Consider the following 19,687-nt stretch of genomic DNA (forward strand, 5'->3'; position numbering starts at 1 on the left):
AATATATGGAGACGGTCATATATGGAGCGTGTCACACTCACGAGATGTGATGGACTGACGGCCATATATGGTGGCGTGACGGATGTTTCAGAGTAGTCGCAATTAATATTAATATTAATATTAATATTATTGTTGTTGTTGTCATCATCATCATCATCATCATCATGATGTGTGGCTGTAGTAGTGGCTGAATCTGGGCTGAATGGCAGGCAGGGCGAGGAAGGGGAGTGGATTCTTTTGGGACATATGACTGGGAGGCTTTGACTATACCGGAAGTTTATAGAGCAAGCAGGGACATCCAGTGAAGCTGGATTTCAGCAGTCGCTTTTTAAAACTGTAAGTTATCATTTTCTCTTCTGTAATACGTCTTTAAAAGTAATTATACAATAAAGTCAGCGCGTTTGCCCAGAAAGAGTTGAGATTACTGTCGTTTCAGTTCTCTGAGGACATGCTAACACAGATAAGCCTAGCTAGCGATAGCTGTCAACAATGTCAACAATGGCAATGCCGCTGCAGTGTCTCCTCTCTCCAGACTCTTGTTGTGTTGTTTGGAGGCAGCTGTCACTTTCTCCTTAGATGTAATTAACCTTAGCCATGTTTATAGACACAACGGTTATATATAATGTTATGTCAAGACAGCTCACAAGCTAATGTGCTAAGTGCTAACTTTAGCAGCTGCTTGCACATATACCATCCTTTCCCCAGGGAAAGTAAATAATAGCCGTGCATTTGTGTCTCGGAAACGCGGTCGCGGTGTTAGTATGAATACTTTGGAGACCCCCTAGCTGGGAGCTTTTCTCTCATACAGAGAAAATGGAGCTGTCATTACAGTACGTACAACGTTCCTGTGGCTGTGCGTCTTGTTCGAGTTGTGTATTCTGAGAAGTGGGCAATGGGAATAAATTGGATTACAAGACGGTCGATTGTCATCTAAAATATTATATGCTACCATACCAGGGATTGAGTGGATGATGTAGTTCAGTCACTGTGTAATATACAGGCTGCACCCTAAATGCATGCAGCTGCTTAGCCTGAGATCATTTAGCCGCAATTTGCAACTTTTTTTTACAATGGGTTGAATCTAGAGTTGCAACAAGCTCCATCCACTTCCTATTCATCATTTTTGGTTTGTGATCTGCTTGTCTTAAATGACGTTAAACTCACTAACATTGCAGCTGCAGTCCAAGCTTGAATTATCCTCTTTCAATCTGCCAAGCTTGTTTTTCATACAAATCCACCGTAGAGATGTTATGAGCTACTTTCTGTCAAGACATCCTCTGCAAATGAATATTTTTTCAAGTGTTGCAGTTTGGAAGCACTCGTTTCTGTTAACGGGTCGCGCTGCTGCCTCCTGCATTATGTGCAAATTCGAAACAGGTTGAACGCAGGGCCGTTCAGTGACGTACGACGAGTGCTTCCAAACTCCAGCACTTAGAAAAATAATCACTTGCAGAGGATGTCTTGACAGAAAGTAGCTCATAACATCTCTACGGGGGATTTTTATGAAAAATAAGCTCGGCAGATTGAAAGAGGATAATTCAAGCTTGGACTGCAGCTGCAATGTTGGTGAGTTTAACGTCATTTAAGACAAGCAGATCACAAACCAAAAATGATGAATAGGAAGTGGATGGAGCTTGTTGCAACTCTAGATTCAACCCATTGTAAAAAAAATCTAGAGTTGCAAATTGCGGCTAGAGATCATTATCATATTGACATATCATATATGTATTTTATCGAGTCTGATATGAAAGCAAAATATATGATACTAGTCCAATCCAATAAATTATGAAATTATGTCTCTAGTTAAAAGACAGCATAGATTCATACAAGAATAAAATATCTATGGCAAAAAAATACTTGATTTGTAGATTGTAGATTGTCATCTATTTTTTTATGCATAGGAAAAGGAATACCTCCCCAAGTTAATGTTAATGTAGGGAGACTGGAATTCAAATTTAAGTCTGATTGCCTGTGGAAATAAACTGTTCCGCATCCTTTCCGTCCTGGCACTGATGCTCCTGTATCACTTCCCAGACGGCATAAGGGAGATCAGTCTGTGAGAGGGGTTGGTGGTGTCCTTAATGATTACAATTTAGGCATTTAGCAGACGCTCTTGATCCAGAGCGACTTACATTAAGCAAAAACAAAAGCATGACATACATCACATACCGGTATATAAAAAGTAGTTATCATGAATCATGTATAAACTAAGAATGTAACAGTGTAGTATCTATGTCAACTATACATATACATAGTTACATACTATACTATATTATATAATATACATGTGTACTATAAAGTGCTATGACTACATAAAATGCAATTCTAGTGCTGTCTACGTAACGAGCTATAAGTCTAAAATACTATCTAAGTCTACATAAAGTGCTAGGGCAAGTGCTAGGGCAAATGATGTTAGTCACTCTCCTCAATCATGCATCGTTGTTGGTATATGTCTTCCAGGGGTCGATGGCAGCTAGGTACCGATGATCTTACTGGCTGTTCTCACTGTCCTGTTCAGTTGTTTTCTCTCCTCAGCTCATCAGCTGTGTTGCTACCGTACCAGGAGGTAAAACATTGTAAAATTCGGGTACCTCTGTAGAACATGGTCAGGGCTGGAATAGGAGGGGGTAGAGATGCTGCTCTGCCTTTTATGTGATGGCAGTGGTGTTGCTGCTTGGGGCCAGGTTGTCTGTCAGCAGTAGTCCCAAGCATGTTGTACTGGCTGCGAAGCAGTCTTGTAGCCTGTTACAGTGTGGATCCCCTGCCACAGTCGCTGAGTGTCTTTGTTGTCATTAAAGTGACTTGCCAGCCTTTTCCCATACATTCCTTTTGCCTCTTTTATGCCTCTTGCCTGATTAAAATCTCCCCCCACCAAAAAAACAAAATAGAAAGGATCAGGATGGGCCATTTGCAATGTTATGTATAACTTGCTCATGGCATCCTTTACATTCTCTCACAAACTCTGTGCAGAAACTTTAGAAAGATCTGATTTGTCTTTATCTAGCCTATGGTATTTCTCAAATTAACAGCAACAACCCTTCTTGCCTCTGCCAAACAACCTTTTGACCTAACCAATGGAGTTGTTGCCAGGTCTGTTGAAGAGGGGCGCGACAACACAAACGTAATAAAAAAAAGGACAAAAAAAAAACACTGATACATACATAGGTGTGTGTACACGGACATTGCAGGTTGTAGGAGTGGTTGCACCACTCAAAAACTAAACAGAATCCAGGTCTAGTGAGTCGCGGGCATGTGCACGTAATGAGCACACGCGCAAGAAATTCACGGGGGCGCTCTCACGTAAATACGCTTGCGTTGTCGCACCGCGACTTCTCAGAGCAAAAACGCAGGTCTCATTGGAAATGAACTATAGGCGCGTTTTATTGCTCCCCGTTTGCAAGGCCCTTAAAGCTACTCTTATTCCTAAACTTAACCTCAGTAAAAAAATGCCTGTGTTTTGGAGTGAGCATTCCGGTTACCGGTCAGAGTGCACATACAGTACAATTCACGCTGTGTGTCTCATGTTTGCATGTCTGTGTTAATATGGGGGCATAAACCATTACCCTGCGTGGGAATGAAACACAGACAGTGCATGAGATGAACAGAGCACCGTTTCAGCTGTGGTCTTAGTTAGAGCAAGTGCAGATACAGCTATTTCCCAGTAGACCCAAAGCTTAAAATACTAGGTATTTAATAGACCTAAAACCCTTGCCTGTTATCACACAGTGGTGGACTAGTGTTAGTCACTGTCAACAAGTCTAATATTACCACTAACACTTCTCTGTGTTGGGCTTCTTAAGTGTAATGTTTTTGAACAGAACACAGACTAAGCCGTAGCACTCCAGCTCCTGTCCTCCTTGTCAAATATTGTTGTAGCAAGCTTTCTTTAATTAGGCCTTTTTGGTGAAAACACCACCTTAGCATGTGTGTTTGTTTAACTGATTGATTATATGTGAGTGTGCGAGAGGAATTGATTGACAAGTAGGCGGGTACGGCGTCCCCCAGATCAAGCTGTCATTGAGCCGTCATTCGGACCAATGACGAGTCCCGTGTGCGAGCGCCTCTCGAGTCCTAATACATCCACCCTCGTCCAAGCGTTCCCCGTCCTCCGCCTCTCTCTGACTGACAGTGTACCCCTCCGCTGGGGGAAGGGGGGACTTAAGGCTACACAAGGCCATTTCCTGCCCCCACCTCCACCCCCTCGCAGGGCTCTAATTGGAAAATTTGGGTGGCCCTGCTTGTTTGTTTTGGTGGAATGCAGTGGGGTTATATTTTCGTGGCTCTTTCTCAGCGGCACCGCTCCGTGGTGGAGCCTGGGGTGAGCGGAGCGACTGGGGCGGTCAGGGCCCTGCCTTGTTTGTGAAGTGGCACTTCTCTCTCACCCCTGTCCATGTTTCCCACTCTCTCCCACCTGGTAGCCCCCACCCACCCACCCACCCTGCTGACAGGCTTGCTGGACCACTGGTTTTCACAATCCCCTTTTCCATGACCCAGTCAGACCACAGACCTGGATGGACCACACGTTGATGTGGAGACAGCCAGACAGAGTTTGAAAGGGTAGCAGTGGCTCATAAAAAGGCTCCAGTACTAACTGTACATATTAACTTTTAGTTTAATATTTACTGTACTTCTTACCATTGTTTTTCAGTTGGTTATGAAATTGCAAATTAGTGAAGCTTTATTTGTCTTTTAGGCAACAGTGTTTTTGTAATTTATTCTAGTTTGTGAGCTCCTGTGAATAAGGTTCTCACGCTGTTGATGTGTTTTCCTATGCAAAGCAGAGCAGAGGTAGTGGTGGCGACCCAGCACGGGTTATGAGGGCTTAATCCCCTCGTCTCTATTTGCCATGTCATTCAGCGGAGCTGCCTGTCTCCAGTCGCTAAGCCCACTGAAAACATCTGCCTGCATTCATGGGCCTAAACGCCATAGAACTGTTTATTGTTCCAGGATTCTAAAATGAGAAATCAGTGCATGCACGCCCAAATCTGAAATGCAATTCGAGACCAACAAACAGACAAACAGCCCAGGCCCAAGGATAACAAACCCGAGTACAGGCGGTAACGGAGAGCGAGCCAGAGGCAGACGATATCTCTCTCTCTCTCTCTCTCTCTCTCTCTCTTCCCCCCCACACCCCCACTCTGTCTCTCTGGACAGACACTCCGACAGCCCCATGTTGAGACTGGATGCTCAGAGAGGAAATGCTGAGTCATGTTGGAAGAGACGAGTGACTGTCCAGTGGTTGCAGTGTCCGCTCTGAAACATAGAAAATCGTTTGTCCTTTGACTGAGATTGCTATTCATCAGCATCTTTTTTGCATGTAAAAATCTACACGATATTTGCTCAGTTCGCAGTATTATTTAGTATTGGAGTGTCAGTGTACAAAAATATGTCTGTTTTTTATCGGTCCATTTGGTTACATTTTGTACAAACTGTTAGAAAAATTAGCACATTTTTACTCTGTATGGTCTCAGTCTTCACAGAGATATTAGCCTAAAGTTATTGACAAAACACGTGGGACCGTTTTTGCCATTTCAAGTTTCTACAGTGAAGAGCAGCTCTCTGCTGCGAGTGCTGACCTGGGTGTGAGGCAGCACTGAGGAGGGGATTGTTTGATGCTGTGCTCCGCACGGCCGTGTGATCAGGCCAGGTGATGTTTGGCCGGCTCTGTGCATTCAGTGTGGAGAGGGGGAGATCTTTGAAGGAATCTGGTGTTTGTGTAATGTTGGGGGGGGGGGGGGGGGGGGCACTGAGTGCGATGGCTAGCATGGGGGTACGTTAGCTGCACTGATGGAGAGTTGGAGACATGTAGGTGGGGGTGCAGGGGGGTGATGAGTTGTCTGAAAGAGTCCCTTTGTGCCCACTCGGGCCATCTCTCTCTCTCTCTCACACACACACACACACACACACACACACACACACACACACACACACACACACACACACACACACACACACACACACTGATCTGCCAATCACTGCCACATGTTAGTCAGAGACGGAGGGGGGCCTATGATCTAAGTCATGAACGCCTCATTCATTGGATGGACACACTGCCAAGTGTTGTCGTAGCAGGTCATGTGGATAAAGTTCACCTTTGGTCTGCTGCTCAAGTCACATTTCAAATGTTGGTAAATCCATGTTTGGCCCAGCTCAGTGTCTCTCATCGGAGCCGTAAAGTTGAACACTCCCGTCCCTCTTGTATTCTGTCATTCATTGACCTCCTCCGGCAAGGTTTTGGGGGGGAGAGGACACTACATGCAGCATAGGAGTGAAGTTTAGTACTTGCAGACGAGTGGGCAGATAAATCTCTTGAGCTGTGTGAAGTCAACCTCCTGCTGTATGTGCTACCACCTCCTGTCTCAGCCCCGCCACACCACGTTCCCTGCATTAACCTCCACAGCAGGGGAAAATCAACCACACAGGCCTAACCTGGAACTCATGTCATTATCAGCAAGAACTCTGAGTTGAGCTGATTTGTCTCAAGTTGCATGTTACAAATCAGGCTGACATTGTATCGACGTTTCAGTGTCTACATTTATTTGGCTCTTTTGAAATTATATATATTTTTAAAAATAGTGAATGCCTTAATAATCCATTGTCGCCACCGTCTAGACTAGACCCCATGGGGGTGTATGTTTTGGTATGTGAAACTGCAGTGGTTTACATTAACTTCCGTGGCATTGTTTAGGTGTTAGATGAATGGAGGCATTCTGTACAGCCGTGCACCCATCGCCGTACAAAGCTTGTTAGCCACGCTCGCTAAGAAGTGCCCAGATTTTAAGAGGTCCACGGCTACCACCGCACAGAGTAGAGGCGGTCCCACTGTTTATTAGTCAGCCTAGAAGAAAAACAAACTTGCCAATTATGAGAGGAAGACCAGAGAGAGAGAGAGAGAGAGAGAACGATCCAGGGAGAGAGAAATGGAGAGAGAAACAACGTAGAAAGACCATAGAGAAAGATGACAAACAATGACAGAACTGATCAATCATTTGACACAGCATTTATTATAAATACAACTAAGCCAACAATCCATGTGTTTAATGAGATCATTTCTGTATTAATATAGTACACATGTCAAAGATACATTAAATTGAATGCATTTTTAAATGCTTTGGCAATAGTCTAATTTGTCACGGTCTACTAATATTGTAATCGAAAAGTCTTAGCTGAATTGACCATAAAGAGTGTGACTAAGTGACCGGAGAAAACTTTTAACACATCCTAATAAATCCATGCAAGAACAAAAGTAACAAAACAGTAAACAACTATTACTGTATTTATAATCGAGAATTAAATTACCTTGCACTGTTCCTATCATACCTGCATTTATGACATCTACTCTACCATCCATTCATCCTTTCAGCACAGCTGTTGATATTGCTGATTGCATTACTTTGATGTAACCTACAAAATCCTTAAGTCACTAAACAATAAAACACACTAGTCATCTGATGGAAACAAGTAGCATATGAACTTAAGGGAATCCTCTGATGCCACCTAGAGGGTGAACACACCATGTCCTATGACTATACAAAATCACAGTTCCAGCTGGAACATCAGAAATATGTTTATGATAAATATGTGGAGAAATAATAGGCCAAGGGCTGCGTTGGGCTGTAAGGTAATTAATTGTTACCTCTCTATTGCAGGGTATTCCTGATGTTGTGTGATGTAAGGCTTATGCTTTTTCCTCTGTGTGCGTGGTCGTGTGTGTGTGTGTGTGTGTGTGTGTGTGTGTAGTGTGCGAGTGTGTGTGTGCATGTGTACGTGTGTTACAGAGAGGGATCTGGGCAGTGTTCCCGTGTCCATGCACAGCCCCCAGAGTAAAGTAAACACAGCGGCTCTTTTCTCATCCCAGCCGTCAGCAGGCTCTCCCCAGGCCCGCGCCAGAGACCACACACCCAGACCACACGCACACACATATACACACACATATTATACACACACACACACACACACACACACACACACACACACACACACACACACACACACACACACTCACACACTGCCCAGACCTCTCCGCAGATCCTTCCACACACTCGCATAGACCACACAGCGCCAGTTCGGGCCCCTCGCACGCAAACCTCGCTGAGCTGTCATTCTGCCCAGCCTGTGTGTGTGTGTGTGGCGTGCATGTATAGGCAGTGCAGTGCTATTTGTGTTTGTGCACGTGTATTTTCAAGATTTTTTTGTGTGTGGGGAGGGGGGGGGGGGCAACTAGAAACACTCTTGGAAACATACCGGTTGCAGTTAGAATGCTCTCTCTCTACAAAATAAGAGCCCCGCCCTCTAACTCGCTCCCACTCCAAACATATGGGATTGATGAAGGCCAGAGCGAGCACTCGTTTCAGGCCTGTTAACCTCTTATCTTCTCCATGTCACAACCGCCGCCCCTCCGTTTCCTCCTAACAAGCACTGTGCGGCGTGGGGGGGCTACATAAGTTAACCCCCCACCCCACTGCCTACCTACCCTCCCCGGGAGTTATATCACCCCATCTCTCGTGGACGTTATGGGGTACTACGTGGAGAACCCACCCTCCCACCCAGGACTGTTCCGCCTGTGTGGAACACCTGGTGTCTCCCACCGTCGAGCTGCTCTGCGATGCACTGTAGTGTAACCACATAATGTATTAAATATCCTGCACAATCAAGAGTGCTGTTATTTCGAAAAAATAGACCTGAAGAAGGTAATGATAGTCATTTTAGTTTGACTATTTGACATTCTTGGGGAGTGTGGGCTCTTCTGTTTATACTATACTACCTCTTTCTTTTGGTCTTAAAACTTCTTGAACCCCTAGAGTCCCTTTTCTGGGGTGAACACTCAGCGAAAGTAGTAGATCTGCAAGCTCACAGCGTGTCACATTTGTAACATTATTTTTGGCAAAGATATTTAGTGTTGTGTGAGAGAATAGGAGGGGGCCTAGTATAGAGACATGATGGACTACGGTCAACTAAGTGTATAGGGTGTAATTGGTGATCAGATGATGGAGCAGCGAGCCATGTGTGGACGTCACTGACACCGCGCTGAACTTGCATCAGGTCCAATTTGTGTGAACGCCCGCATTGTTTGCGGAGAACGTGTTTTGGCCGCGTGGCAGGAGAGCTGCTGCGGGGGCCGTAGTTTGGTCAGCCCTAGCAAGACCTGGCAGTAATTTATTAGAAAACATCTGCGCTGGTGAAATGCATCCTTTTAGGATTTCATTTTTCTTTTTATCTTTATTTTTTTTTAAATATAAATTGGCCTTAGCTCAGTTAAATTGTTGTGTGTCTCTCTTCCCTTACTCAGACCTACACTTGGACTGATCTACATGGGCCGCTCTCTCTCTCTCTGTGCTGGTACCTTAAAGGCACCATGGTCACTCTGTGTTGTAGTGTGTAGGCTTATGTGGAAATGATTGAGGGAGGCCAGGTTTATTTATCCTTCACCGTGAGGTTTACATTCTTCCTCTTCTCTCTGCTCTCCCTGTCTCCCTGCTCCTTCATACTTGGCTCCTGGCTCTATTTTCCCTATTATCTGAGAGATAACCACCGCAGTGTATTGTTGGAAGACCTTCAGGGTGGGGAAATTAACACTATAGCCACACCAGCCAGCCAAATGCTGGGATTTTTGTAATTAATATTTCATGCTGGGGCTCGTAGGTTCATTTGTACTGCAATCAACGCTGGCAGCTAATTGAGCATCATGAAAGCAGATGGGAAATCTTGGGATTGAAATACCGCTGTGGCCAAAAAGCAAATAGACCTGAAGACCTTGTGAGGGTAGTAGGAAAACTACACTCACAAGTATACCGCTAAAGGACATTTATATAACAAACTAAGTAGGGGTGCAGCTGTTAATATATTTTAATAAAATTGAGCTTAAGTGGTTAATTAGACTAATCAAGTTAGTTGGTTATAAAAAAGATAAAACAAATGGTTCGGTTTGTTGATATATTGAGAAGAAAAATCATGCTACTCGATATAATAATAATATATAATAATAATAAAAATAATTGGTCAATAAATCGATAAGAAGATAATCGACTGCAGCCTAAACGACTAATAGTTTCTGCCTCCTTTGACGATGCTGCTATGCCTGTCCTTTGCATAGTTATGAGTCATAACTTATGACTTACTAATAATATTTATTCTGATACTTCCTCATATTCCATGCATACACTATACTGTAGGTCTTCATTCCTGATGTGCTAGCTTTGTGTTAATGACTTCTTCCTGTGTATTTCTGTCTCTTCCCAGCTTAAAGGAGCTGGGCATTCCTGTCTTCCTGCTGGCCTTATAGGACACCATGTCTCGTGCTCGTCCACCCCCCCTGGTCACGGGCATCTCGCCCAATGAGGGCACGGCCTGGACCAAAGTCACCATCCGCGGGGAAAACCTGGGCAGTGGCCCCGCAGACCTCGTCGGTAAATATACTTTATATAATCAATCAACTTAGTGACCGCACGCACGCACGCACGCACGCACGCACGCACGCACGCACGCACGTACGCACGCACGCACGCACGCACGCACGCACGCACGCACGCACGCACGCACGCACGCACGCACGCACGCACGCACGCACACACACACACACACACACACACACACACACACACGCAAATGCAAACTGCCATATTGCTTTTTTAAGATTTTTATATTTATTTTAAAAGAAAAGCCCTGTGTTTATAACTGGCCTATTTCTACTGTATGTATTTGTCCTTTTCCTTTATTTTTGCAGCTCAGTGGGTGTGACAGGTCCTAATTATGTTCTTAGCATCAGTATGTTGTGGTATTTGGATATAGATAATGCAAGCAGTCAACGTGCAATTGATTTACATTTGTATTTTATGCGACAGATTCACATTTAGTTTTGTGTGTCTACTGTTGCTGCTGAGTGACTGAAGGAGAGACATCGAGTTAGTTGTTTGTTCTGTTCAAGTATCAGGGATATTATGTAACATCAGTCAAACTCACAGCAATAAGCCTTAGAGTCCACATGGTTAAAATTAGACTGGTTTACACTACAGTTTGTTTGTGTTTAGCTGATATGTAATCGGACAGGGGCCCTTCTTTATTTTGTGTCTGCTTGTGATAAGTATTACAAATGAAAATGATTTTTTTGTAACACTGTGGAGTGTATGTAAACTGAGTAGATATTAGCATAATGAAGATTTTCACATTATAATTTGACAGGTTACATACAGGTTTGAACTAGAAGAATGTTAAGTGTATTAAGAATGTAATTCAATACGTATCTGTGTGTTCTATTTAGCTATATTTTATTAAGGATTTTATTACTTTTTTCCAGTATTTTCTTTACATTGTACTTTTGTATTTAATTATATAATCTAAATATATAATACCTCATATTTATATAACACTAATACCATTTAAAAGACAAAACAGCTTTATTTATTTGTATTTTTGTTGTTTTTCTCAGTTGTAGGACTACTGAATAAGCGGCACCAGAAACAGACTACCTCATTTTGTTCCCTTCACATAACATCTGAAATGACAATAAAATATCCATATCATAATATAGTATATTGCTCAAAAGAATTTAGCTGACATAAGTTTCGCAAATAAATCACACCGCTGGACGTTTTGTTTATTTAAAAAAAATCTTTGCTTGTATGTAATTTGTACGTAAAAAAAATACATTAACTATAGGCTACGTGTCTTACTGTAGCAATGCACTTAACGGTATAATGCACACACACACACACACACACACACACACACACACACACACACACACACGTGCAATACAACTGAAAGCACACGTGTGACTCATATGGGGTGTTGTTAGTGTGCTTTCAGTTGTATTGCTATTACCTGCACTTGGAAATGTAGCAGGCCTAAAGATGCTAAAGGGGTATACCTAAATATTTTATGCATTTATTTGTTATTTCTTCTGCATTGTTTTATAGTGTAGACTAGAGAGACAGGAAACTAAGGGGAGAGGGGAAACATGCTGCTTTACTAATTATTTAATTACTAATTCTTATTTAACTATCAGTGATAAATATAAAAAACCTGACCATGCCTATTTTATTTTCTGTTTTTTAATTTTAATTTTTTATATTTATACTATATCTACCATTATTAATATCTTACATCCATGGAACTGGTGTAATCAGGGACCTCTTATGCATACTACACTAACTACAGTGATTAACACTATTGTTACCTTCATCACTATGTCTCATGTTTATATCAACAGGTTCTATTTTTTGTCTTTTTATTTATACTCTCATACAATTGTCATCACACAGACAATCACTATATGCAAAGGGAACACTCGGACACTGACCCTGGTGTTACATATGTAACCCCCCCTACATATACAGGCATATAGAAAAATGGGGGGGGGGAAAGGCACATGATCTACTGAGAAAAGAGTAGAAAGAGAAATTAGTTTGTCTGATACCCATAGTGAAATTTTAGATTTACAAGCTCACAAGGCAGAGCTTCATGGCGTGCTATGAGCTTGTAGATCTGGTAATTTCACTACATCTTGAAAAAAGAATCGCATTTATTCATGGAAATTATTTGTTTTTATTTGTTTTAAATAATTGTGGAAAAATTGTGGAATTGTTTTTCATTGGTGAAAATATATCATTTTCCAAATTTAGGAAACGGATAAAACGTGATATTTACTCGCAATCCTAAAATTTTTGTCTGCGACCCAAAGATGGTCCCGACCGACCCACTGTTTGGGTGTACCTGTCTCTCACACACAGTTGGATCTGTTGATGCTGACAATACTATGACCATGACTGGATTGATTGTCTTGAGATTGAACATGAATTAACGTACACAATGAGAAAATAATTATAGATTTCCTTTTGTTTTTGTTTTATTCCAAGAAGCCACACAGATGGAATATTCCCGTCTTGTTCCCATTATAGGCTTCGACCGTACACTGTTCTGTGTGGATATTTTCCCTCATATACCCTCTGGCTTGAGTGAAGAGAGGAGGATCATTCCAATCCAGAGCTCGGTTCTCTCTCTCTCTCTCTCTCTCTCTCTCTCACAGTCTCTTGAGTGTTCCATACTTGGCAAGCCGTATCCTCGCCTGTGATACAGGTCTATTTCTGACCATGAATGTCCCCAGGGTCTGGAATTAGCCAATTAGATATGCACAAATTTCTGTGTGTGTGTAAACGTATGTGTTTAAAGTACAAAGTGGTTGGTGGAGAACAGAGGCAGGAAATGGGCTCTAATGGCCATATTATTCACGGTTTTATGGACTATTTGTTGATCAGGCCATGCAGGCTTTTTTTGTTTGATTGTACAGGCGTGAAGGCTTCTATTTACAAGACCTTACAACCCTATTGTACAAGATCCCGTGGAGCACCTCACTGGTTTTCTCCTAGCCACTTCTTAACCACTTAACCTGGTTACGGTATCCCTGTTTTGGCCATGTCAGTATAGGCAAACATTAAAAGCAATGTCACTACTATGTGCTTGTAGATGAGCTATTTTCACTATTGTTGTACGTATGAAATAAGGGCTTAAGTGGTTAAACATTGTCTTCTAGTGCCTAAAGCGGTTTCAAGAGGGTCTCAAAGCAAGGTGGATGACAGACGTACAGCGTACATACAGACGGGCACTCGGTGTGTCAGTAATGAGCCACTTAGGACTGAAGTGACAGCGTTAGCGGTTAGTGCTGCTGAAACGTTGATGGGGCTGAGAGAGGACGAGGGTCGGGGGCCACCCACACCCACCGTGACCCCACAACCCCTCCCTATACGTCCAGTGACGGCTCGACACCAATTCACTCATAAAACACAAAACAAAACAAACAAACAAGCAAACCGAAAAGAAAAAAACCCAAATCTCTCCAAGTGGTAGCCTCTTGTCTCCATAATTGTCCTTTGTGTTTATGGCAACTCCAGCCTGTTTATTTTGTCCTGTCACCGTGTGTCCACATGCCAGGTTTTAGTCTCTTGACCCTCTTCTCTCCACTCTCAGGCCTGTCCATCTGTGGCCACAACTGCCTGCTGACGGCAGAGTGGATGTCGGCCAGCAAGATAGTGTGCCGCGTGGGCCCCGCCAAGGACGACAAGGGAGAGATCATCGTCACCACCAAGTCTGGAGGCCACGGCACCTCCACAGTGTCCTTCAAGCTGCTCCGGCAGGAGAAGATCGGTAAGACCCTCCGATCTGTGCCATAAGACCCTGGACCACGGCACTCACATCTGTGCCATAAGGCAGTGGTTCTCAGCCTGTGGGTCGGGTACCCACAGGAGTGGGGTTACCCGTTCAAATAGGATTATTTTGCGGGGTCACAACCTGAAAAGGTTGAGAACCACTACCAAAATGACTGATTTATACTATCTGCAAGCATATGTATATGCTCCACCAGCTCACAATGTGACATGTTGTGAGCTAGTAGATCTGCTAATCTCGTTGTTATACAAGGCGTGCAACCAGATATAAATCGGGCGTAAATTCTGCACTGTACATTGCACATACTGTATAGTCGGGTTAATAAGATGTAGCGGGAAATTGTAGCTACCAACATGAACCCCCTCTATTCTGCTTCCCCCGCTGCCTCAGTCTTTGTTCGTGCATGTCCCAGGGAGTGTGTGTGTTTACACAATGATGGTGCGTGCATGCAGACATCTGGGATGTGTTGCAGGATGTGAGTGATGTGGGCTGTGCCCGTGGCCCTGCTCTGTCCCACAGGTATCCTGGACCAGTCGGCTGTGTGGGTGGACGAGATGAACTACCTCGACATGAGGACGGACCGCAACAAAGGCATCTCCCCCCTCTCCCTGCGACCCAGCAACCCACTGGGCATCGACATAGACAAGTACGCAGCGGGAACGTGTATTTACACGCAACGCAATGCGCCCCACACACACACACACACACACACACACACACACACACACACACACAAAATCACTCAACGCAATCGCACAACCGTAAACACACACGCTCTAGTCATTGAGTCATGGTTTACATCCCTAAACAGAAACAAACTCTCCCCATGTGGAGGCGTTTGAAATATTATGCCAACACAGCGATGGCTGAGCTGCCCCAAACCGCTGCACATAGGGAGTGGAAAGGGCACAAAATGTGTACACTACAGTATATAAATCGGAGAGAGAGAGAGAATTGGAAAGAAATAATGCATCGACCACTACCACATATGCATTCTCTTCGTTCATATCGATGGAATATGGTGCTGGCCTCCCACGTGCCTGGCAGTGAAGAGTCCAGGCTGTAACGTATAGTTTGTGTAGTTAAGTTCTGGCATGTCTGGGTCTCATGTTTGTTTGGCTTAGAGGGGCCAGGGGGCAAGTGACCGCTCGTGGCCAGGGACTAGTCCCTCCTAAACAGGCTGCTGCCCTCTGTGCCCTTCATCCGTCATTCAGGATCAGGCTGCAATCCAAAATAATCAACACTTTTATAAACAAATACACCATCTGCATCTAAATGTCAATGTTGCAGTGCTACTGGAGAGAAAGAAGAAATGTTATAATGAAAGAAATACAATGGCATCTGGAATACATGTTTTTTTATATAAACATTTCATTTGCTCCAATAATGATAATGAACCCAACCCACTTCCTCACCCACCCTCAGGTTTTGAGTAGTTTAAGAGGCGCCCGGCCCCCAATGAAGTGCAGTTCTAATGAAGCAGCCTCACATAGCGTATTATTCGTACAGTGATATCACCGGCTGGTTATTCAGCTCTGAGGCCTCTGAGAAGAGGACGCTTTTTTCTGGTCAGAGAAACACTTCCTCGTGGTGATGTCACTGGCCAGTTCCCCGGTCATCCCCCGCTGCGCAGGTGACGCTTGAATGATAATGTTGGCTATTCAAGAGCACTCTCGCCTACTGAATTCGCACGAATAGTAAAAAAGCCGCGCTTGTGTCCGTGGCCTGCTTCCTGTCTGCATAGTAGACGGCGGGTGGAGGGGGGGGGGGGGGGGGGGTGTGTGAGTGCAGCCTTTGATGGCATGCCAGGTACAAAGACGAGTGAGTTACATTAGGGAGTGCGAGATCAAGCCCTGACCTTTTCCTTGTTTACAGTCCCTCTCTCGTCTACTGTACTTACTAGGGTTGTAATGATACGATACATGGACGATATTGGTTAATTGATGGCGATACGATTCAATCATTTGAAATCGATACAATAACTATTTAGCAAAGAAATTAAAAATGTGGATAGTGCAGGTTTTTAAGGGAAACATTTATTATGGATATAAAGTAAACCGTGAACATTATATAACACCTACTGTATGGACAAACCCACACCTTGACATGAGCACATACAGATAATGTGTATAATATACACATCGACAGACCAAGTGTAGCGATATGGAATGGAAAAGTACAGTAATTAAACCACTCTTTCTCTTTTGTGTTCTTAAAAAGCAAGGCTTTTGCACACCTACAAGCGACAGGTGCGTTGGAGAGGGACAACCGTGTGCCCGACGTCATGAAAAAGAAAAAACATCCGCACAGTGCGCACACTGTCTTCAAATGCAGTGAAAGGCCTATACGGCCTTCAGCAGTATAAAGATAGCCTGCATTTGAAGACAGTGTGCTGTTTTTTTTTTCCTTTTCTTTTTTGTTCTTAAAATTGCTAAATAAAATTACTAAATGCAGTACTAGTATTGCTACAATTGATTATTTGCATTGCAAAAAGGTTTGATACCGATTATTTGCATTGCAAAACGATACAATACAAAGTCAAACAATGCGACATGTTGCTGTTTACATATCAATATACTTTGATTCTTGAAATTAAAATAGATTTTTCGATGCAGTTACATTCGTTACATCCCTGGTACTTACGGGTCTCCTCGTTCCAGTATGAAATCACAGGTGAGAAGAGGTTGGTGATTTGCCCTGGTGTTACCCTTCGTTAATTAATGAAGAATCCTGCACTTTCACCCTTGGTTTTCTATCGTGTTAAAGTCTTGTCTATCCCATGACAGCCGGTCTTTCTTTGATTGAAATCAGGTGTGTGTGTGTGTGTGTGTGTGTGTGTGTCCATGTGCATAAAATGGTGGTGCTATGTGATTCTGTGAGTGTGTAAGTGCAGAGTGGGTGGTGGGGGGGTTTGGTTTGTGTAGGCCACGGGTCATTAGTAGAGATCAAACTTCTCTAATGACTGCTGGGTCCTCCGAGGGCACCCAGGCGTCACATACTGCTCTTCCCACGCCAGGGCCTCCTCGCTGGGGCACCACTAGGCCACACACTGACCCCTGCTGGAAGTCCTCATCACCAGCATCATATTCAGCGTTTATGTTTCATCTCTTTACAGTTCTATGATTACATACACTATTACACTACACAGTATTCATCCAGCCAACCCACATTCATCAGACATCCACTTACTCGCATTCATTAGGCTTAATTGCACATTATGATTAATTTAAGATTGATTGTGCGCCGGTAGTTAATGATGTAATAAACCAGGCTTTCTATTTATTTTAGCTTTTAGCTCAAAGTTTGTACTTGTTACATATTGTGTGACTCTGTAAAGGTTTTAAATATTGATCATGCTTGATAATAATAATAATAATAAATTATAATGATAATATATATATATAATTTATTTAATTTAAATGTGTTAACCCATTGAGGACAGGAACTCCTTTTGGTGTTTTAAGCATTTAAACTTTTATCAAAAATGTTATGCCACGATTTTGCAACCAATTCTTTTCACCCAGTGTCAATTATCTAATGTAATCCTGGGCGCTACACTTCCTCTGCCAACCTGGGGGGGGGGGGGCAGTGGACTGACCTCATGCCTCCTTCTATGCATGAGGAGTCCAAGCTGCTTCTTTTCACCTGACGGGGGAATTTCACCCGCCAGACGTAGCGCGTGGAAGGAACACGTTATTCCGACCAGTTCCTTTCCCCTCCGGCTTAAGCATTTAAACTTTAGCTATTGAAAAATAGCAGATCTACAAGCTCATAGCGTGGCACCGAGTGCTGGGCTACGAGCTTGTACATCTGATATTCTTGAAAACTAACTAAAATCTTTGCGGTGGTCGGCGGCCAATTACATATCATTTTTGGGATCCTTGAGAACCACTGACATAGAAACATAGGTTTTTCAGAAAACTGTCATGATTTAGAAGACATTTTGTAGAATCTGGTCTCAGCTCTAAATGTTTTAATACACATACTCACAAACACTCTATCTCTGTCTTCTTCCAGGGCCAAAGTCCCCCAGAAGGACATGGAGGTGACATTCCCAGGAATGAGTGGAGACTTCACTAGTGAGAACTTCTCTGCAACGTGGTATCTGATAGAGAACCACTCGGCCACCAGGTAGGCCAATCTTCACAATCACTTAGTAACTTCCCAAATACCTTTCACATTATGATGACAGGGCTCTACAAATGTTTAGCTTGGAAAAAAGAAACATGCAGTAAACAACAGATAATTGTTATCTAAAGGACCATTGCTTTACGTCAAAAATAAGCTTGTATTATTTAATTCAGATTTTGATTCACTTACTTACCACAAATGTCACGTGAAAGTTACTACTACTACTAAATAATAATAATAATAATAATAACTTTATTTATATAGCACCTTTCTAGTGCTGCACAGGAATAATAAGAAAATTCACAATAGAAAAACAAATAAGTAACATGATCTATCATAATAAACGTAACAAACAAGAAATACCCAAACATTAAGCAAATCAAGATAACACAAGATCAGTAAAAGGCAGGGGAAAATAATAGGGATAGGGATTTAAAACGTGTAAGGGAGTCAGTGAGGTGAATTAGTTCTGGAAGCTCATTCCCATGGGCGACATGCGACATACTTAAACCATGTGAACCCTAGTGTCCTTATCCTGAGCATGTCATGATAGGCAAACATTTGTTGAACATTCGGTTGTAGATCTGCTTTTTTCGCTAGTATTTACATACATATTCACAACAAAGTTCAGTACAGTATATAGTGTTTATGTGGTTAAACTATGGTTAAACAAATAGTGCCCTCACTAATGACAAATTGCATGGACAATTTACAAATCATGACATTTAACAGACTTACTGAGAGTGACAAGTGCAAGATCAGAGTAAATGGCATGAACCCTAGTTGACAAACGATAAATAAATTGGTCACTTAAGTAGCGTAACTATTTAGTGTTTTGAAGAAACTAAACGTAGCATCAGCCTAAATAACATCTGTAAATACAGTACACTGCATCTTGGGACAAAAAGGACTAAGTACATTATATAGTATACTAGTATATAGTGTCCCTGGGCATTGTAAAACATACCGTTTATTGTTCCCAACAATGCCATTTTCTTTTCTTTTATAATTATTTTGCCATTTTTCTTATGACATTGTATCATTGACTCTTTGTATTTTTTATTATTCTTGATGCTTTGTCTGTGCTATACAAATCAAATTGCCTTGCCTCGTGTTGCCTACAAAGGCCACTTGTCAGTTGTCACAGCTGTTTATACAACAGTGCATGCGACAACAACAACCTTTTAACCTTGAAGCAGTGGCACCAGGTTACCCGTAGCTGCCCGTGTGGCTCTCTCAGACGGGAGCGGTCAGAGATGCTGGGTGATGCGTGAGCCCTGTAGAGCCGTGGGCTGTCATGGATGGACAGTGGACAGAGTTATTTTGGACTCTCCTGGCTTCCTCTCCCTGTGTTAGCCTCCCGTTCACCCAGACCCCAGGATCCAGCTTGGCCTGT

General features: G+C 43.0%; 1 protein-coding gene across 1 annotated transcript in view; it reads left to right on the top strand.

Annotated features, from left to right (window-relative positions):
- The first annotated feature begins 204 nt into the window (after positions 1-204).
- Positions 205-19,687, top strand: part of exoc2 (exocyst complex component 2) — a 53,008-nt gene continuing 33,525 nt past the window's right edge. The window contains exons 1-5 of the mRNA XM_083767948.1: positions 205-336; positions 10,240-10,406; positions 13,963-14,139; positions 14,680-14,806; positions 18,178-18,291. Coding sequence (XP_083624074.1) covers positions 10,289-10,406; positions 13,963-14,139; positions 14,680-14,806; positions 18,178-18,291 — 536 coding nt within the window. The 5' untranslated portion in view covers positions 205-336; positions 10,240-10,288. The remainder of the gene's footprint in view (positions 337-10,239; positions 10,407-13,962; positions 14,140-14,679; positions 14,807-18,177; positions 18,292-19,687) is intronic.

The sequence above is a fragment of the Protomyctophum parallelum genome, assembly GCF_964188405.1.
Source record: "Protomyctophum parallelum genome assembly, chromosome: 6".
Classification (NCBI taxonomy): domain Eukaryota; kingdom Metazoa; phylum Chordata; class Actinopteri; order Myctophiformes; family Myctophidae; genus Protomyctophum; species Protomyctophum parallelum.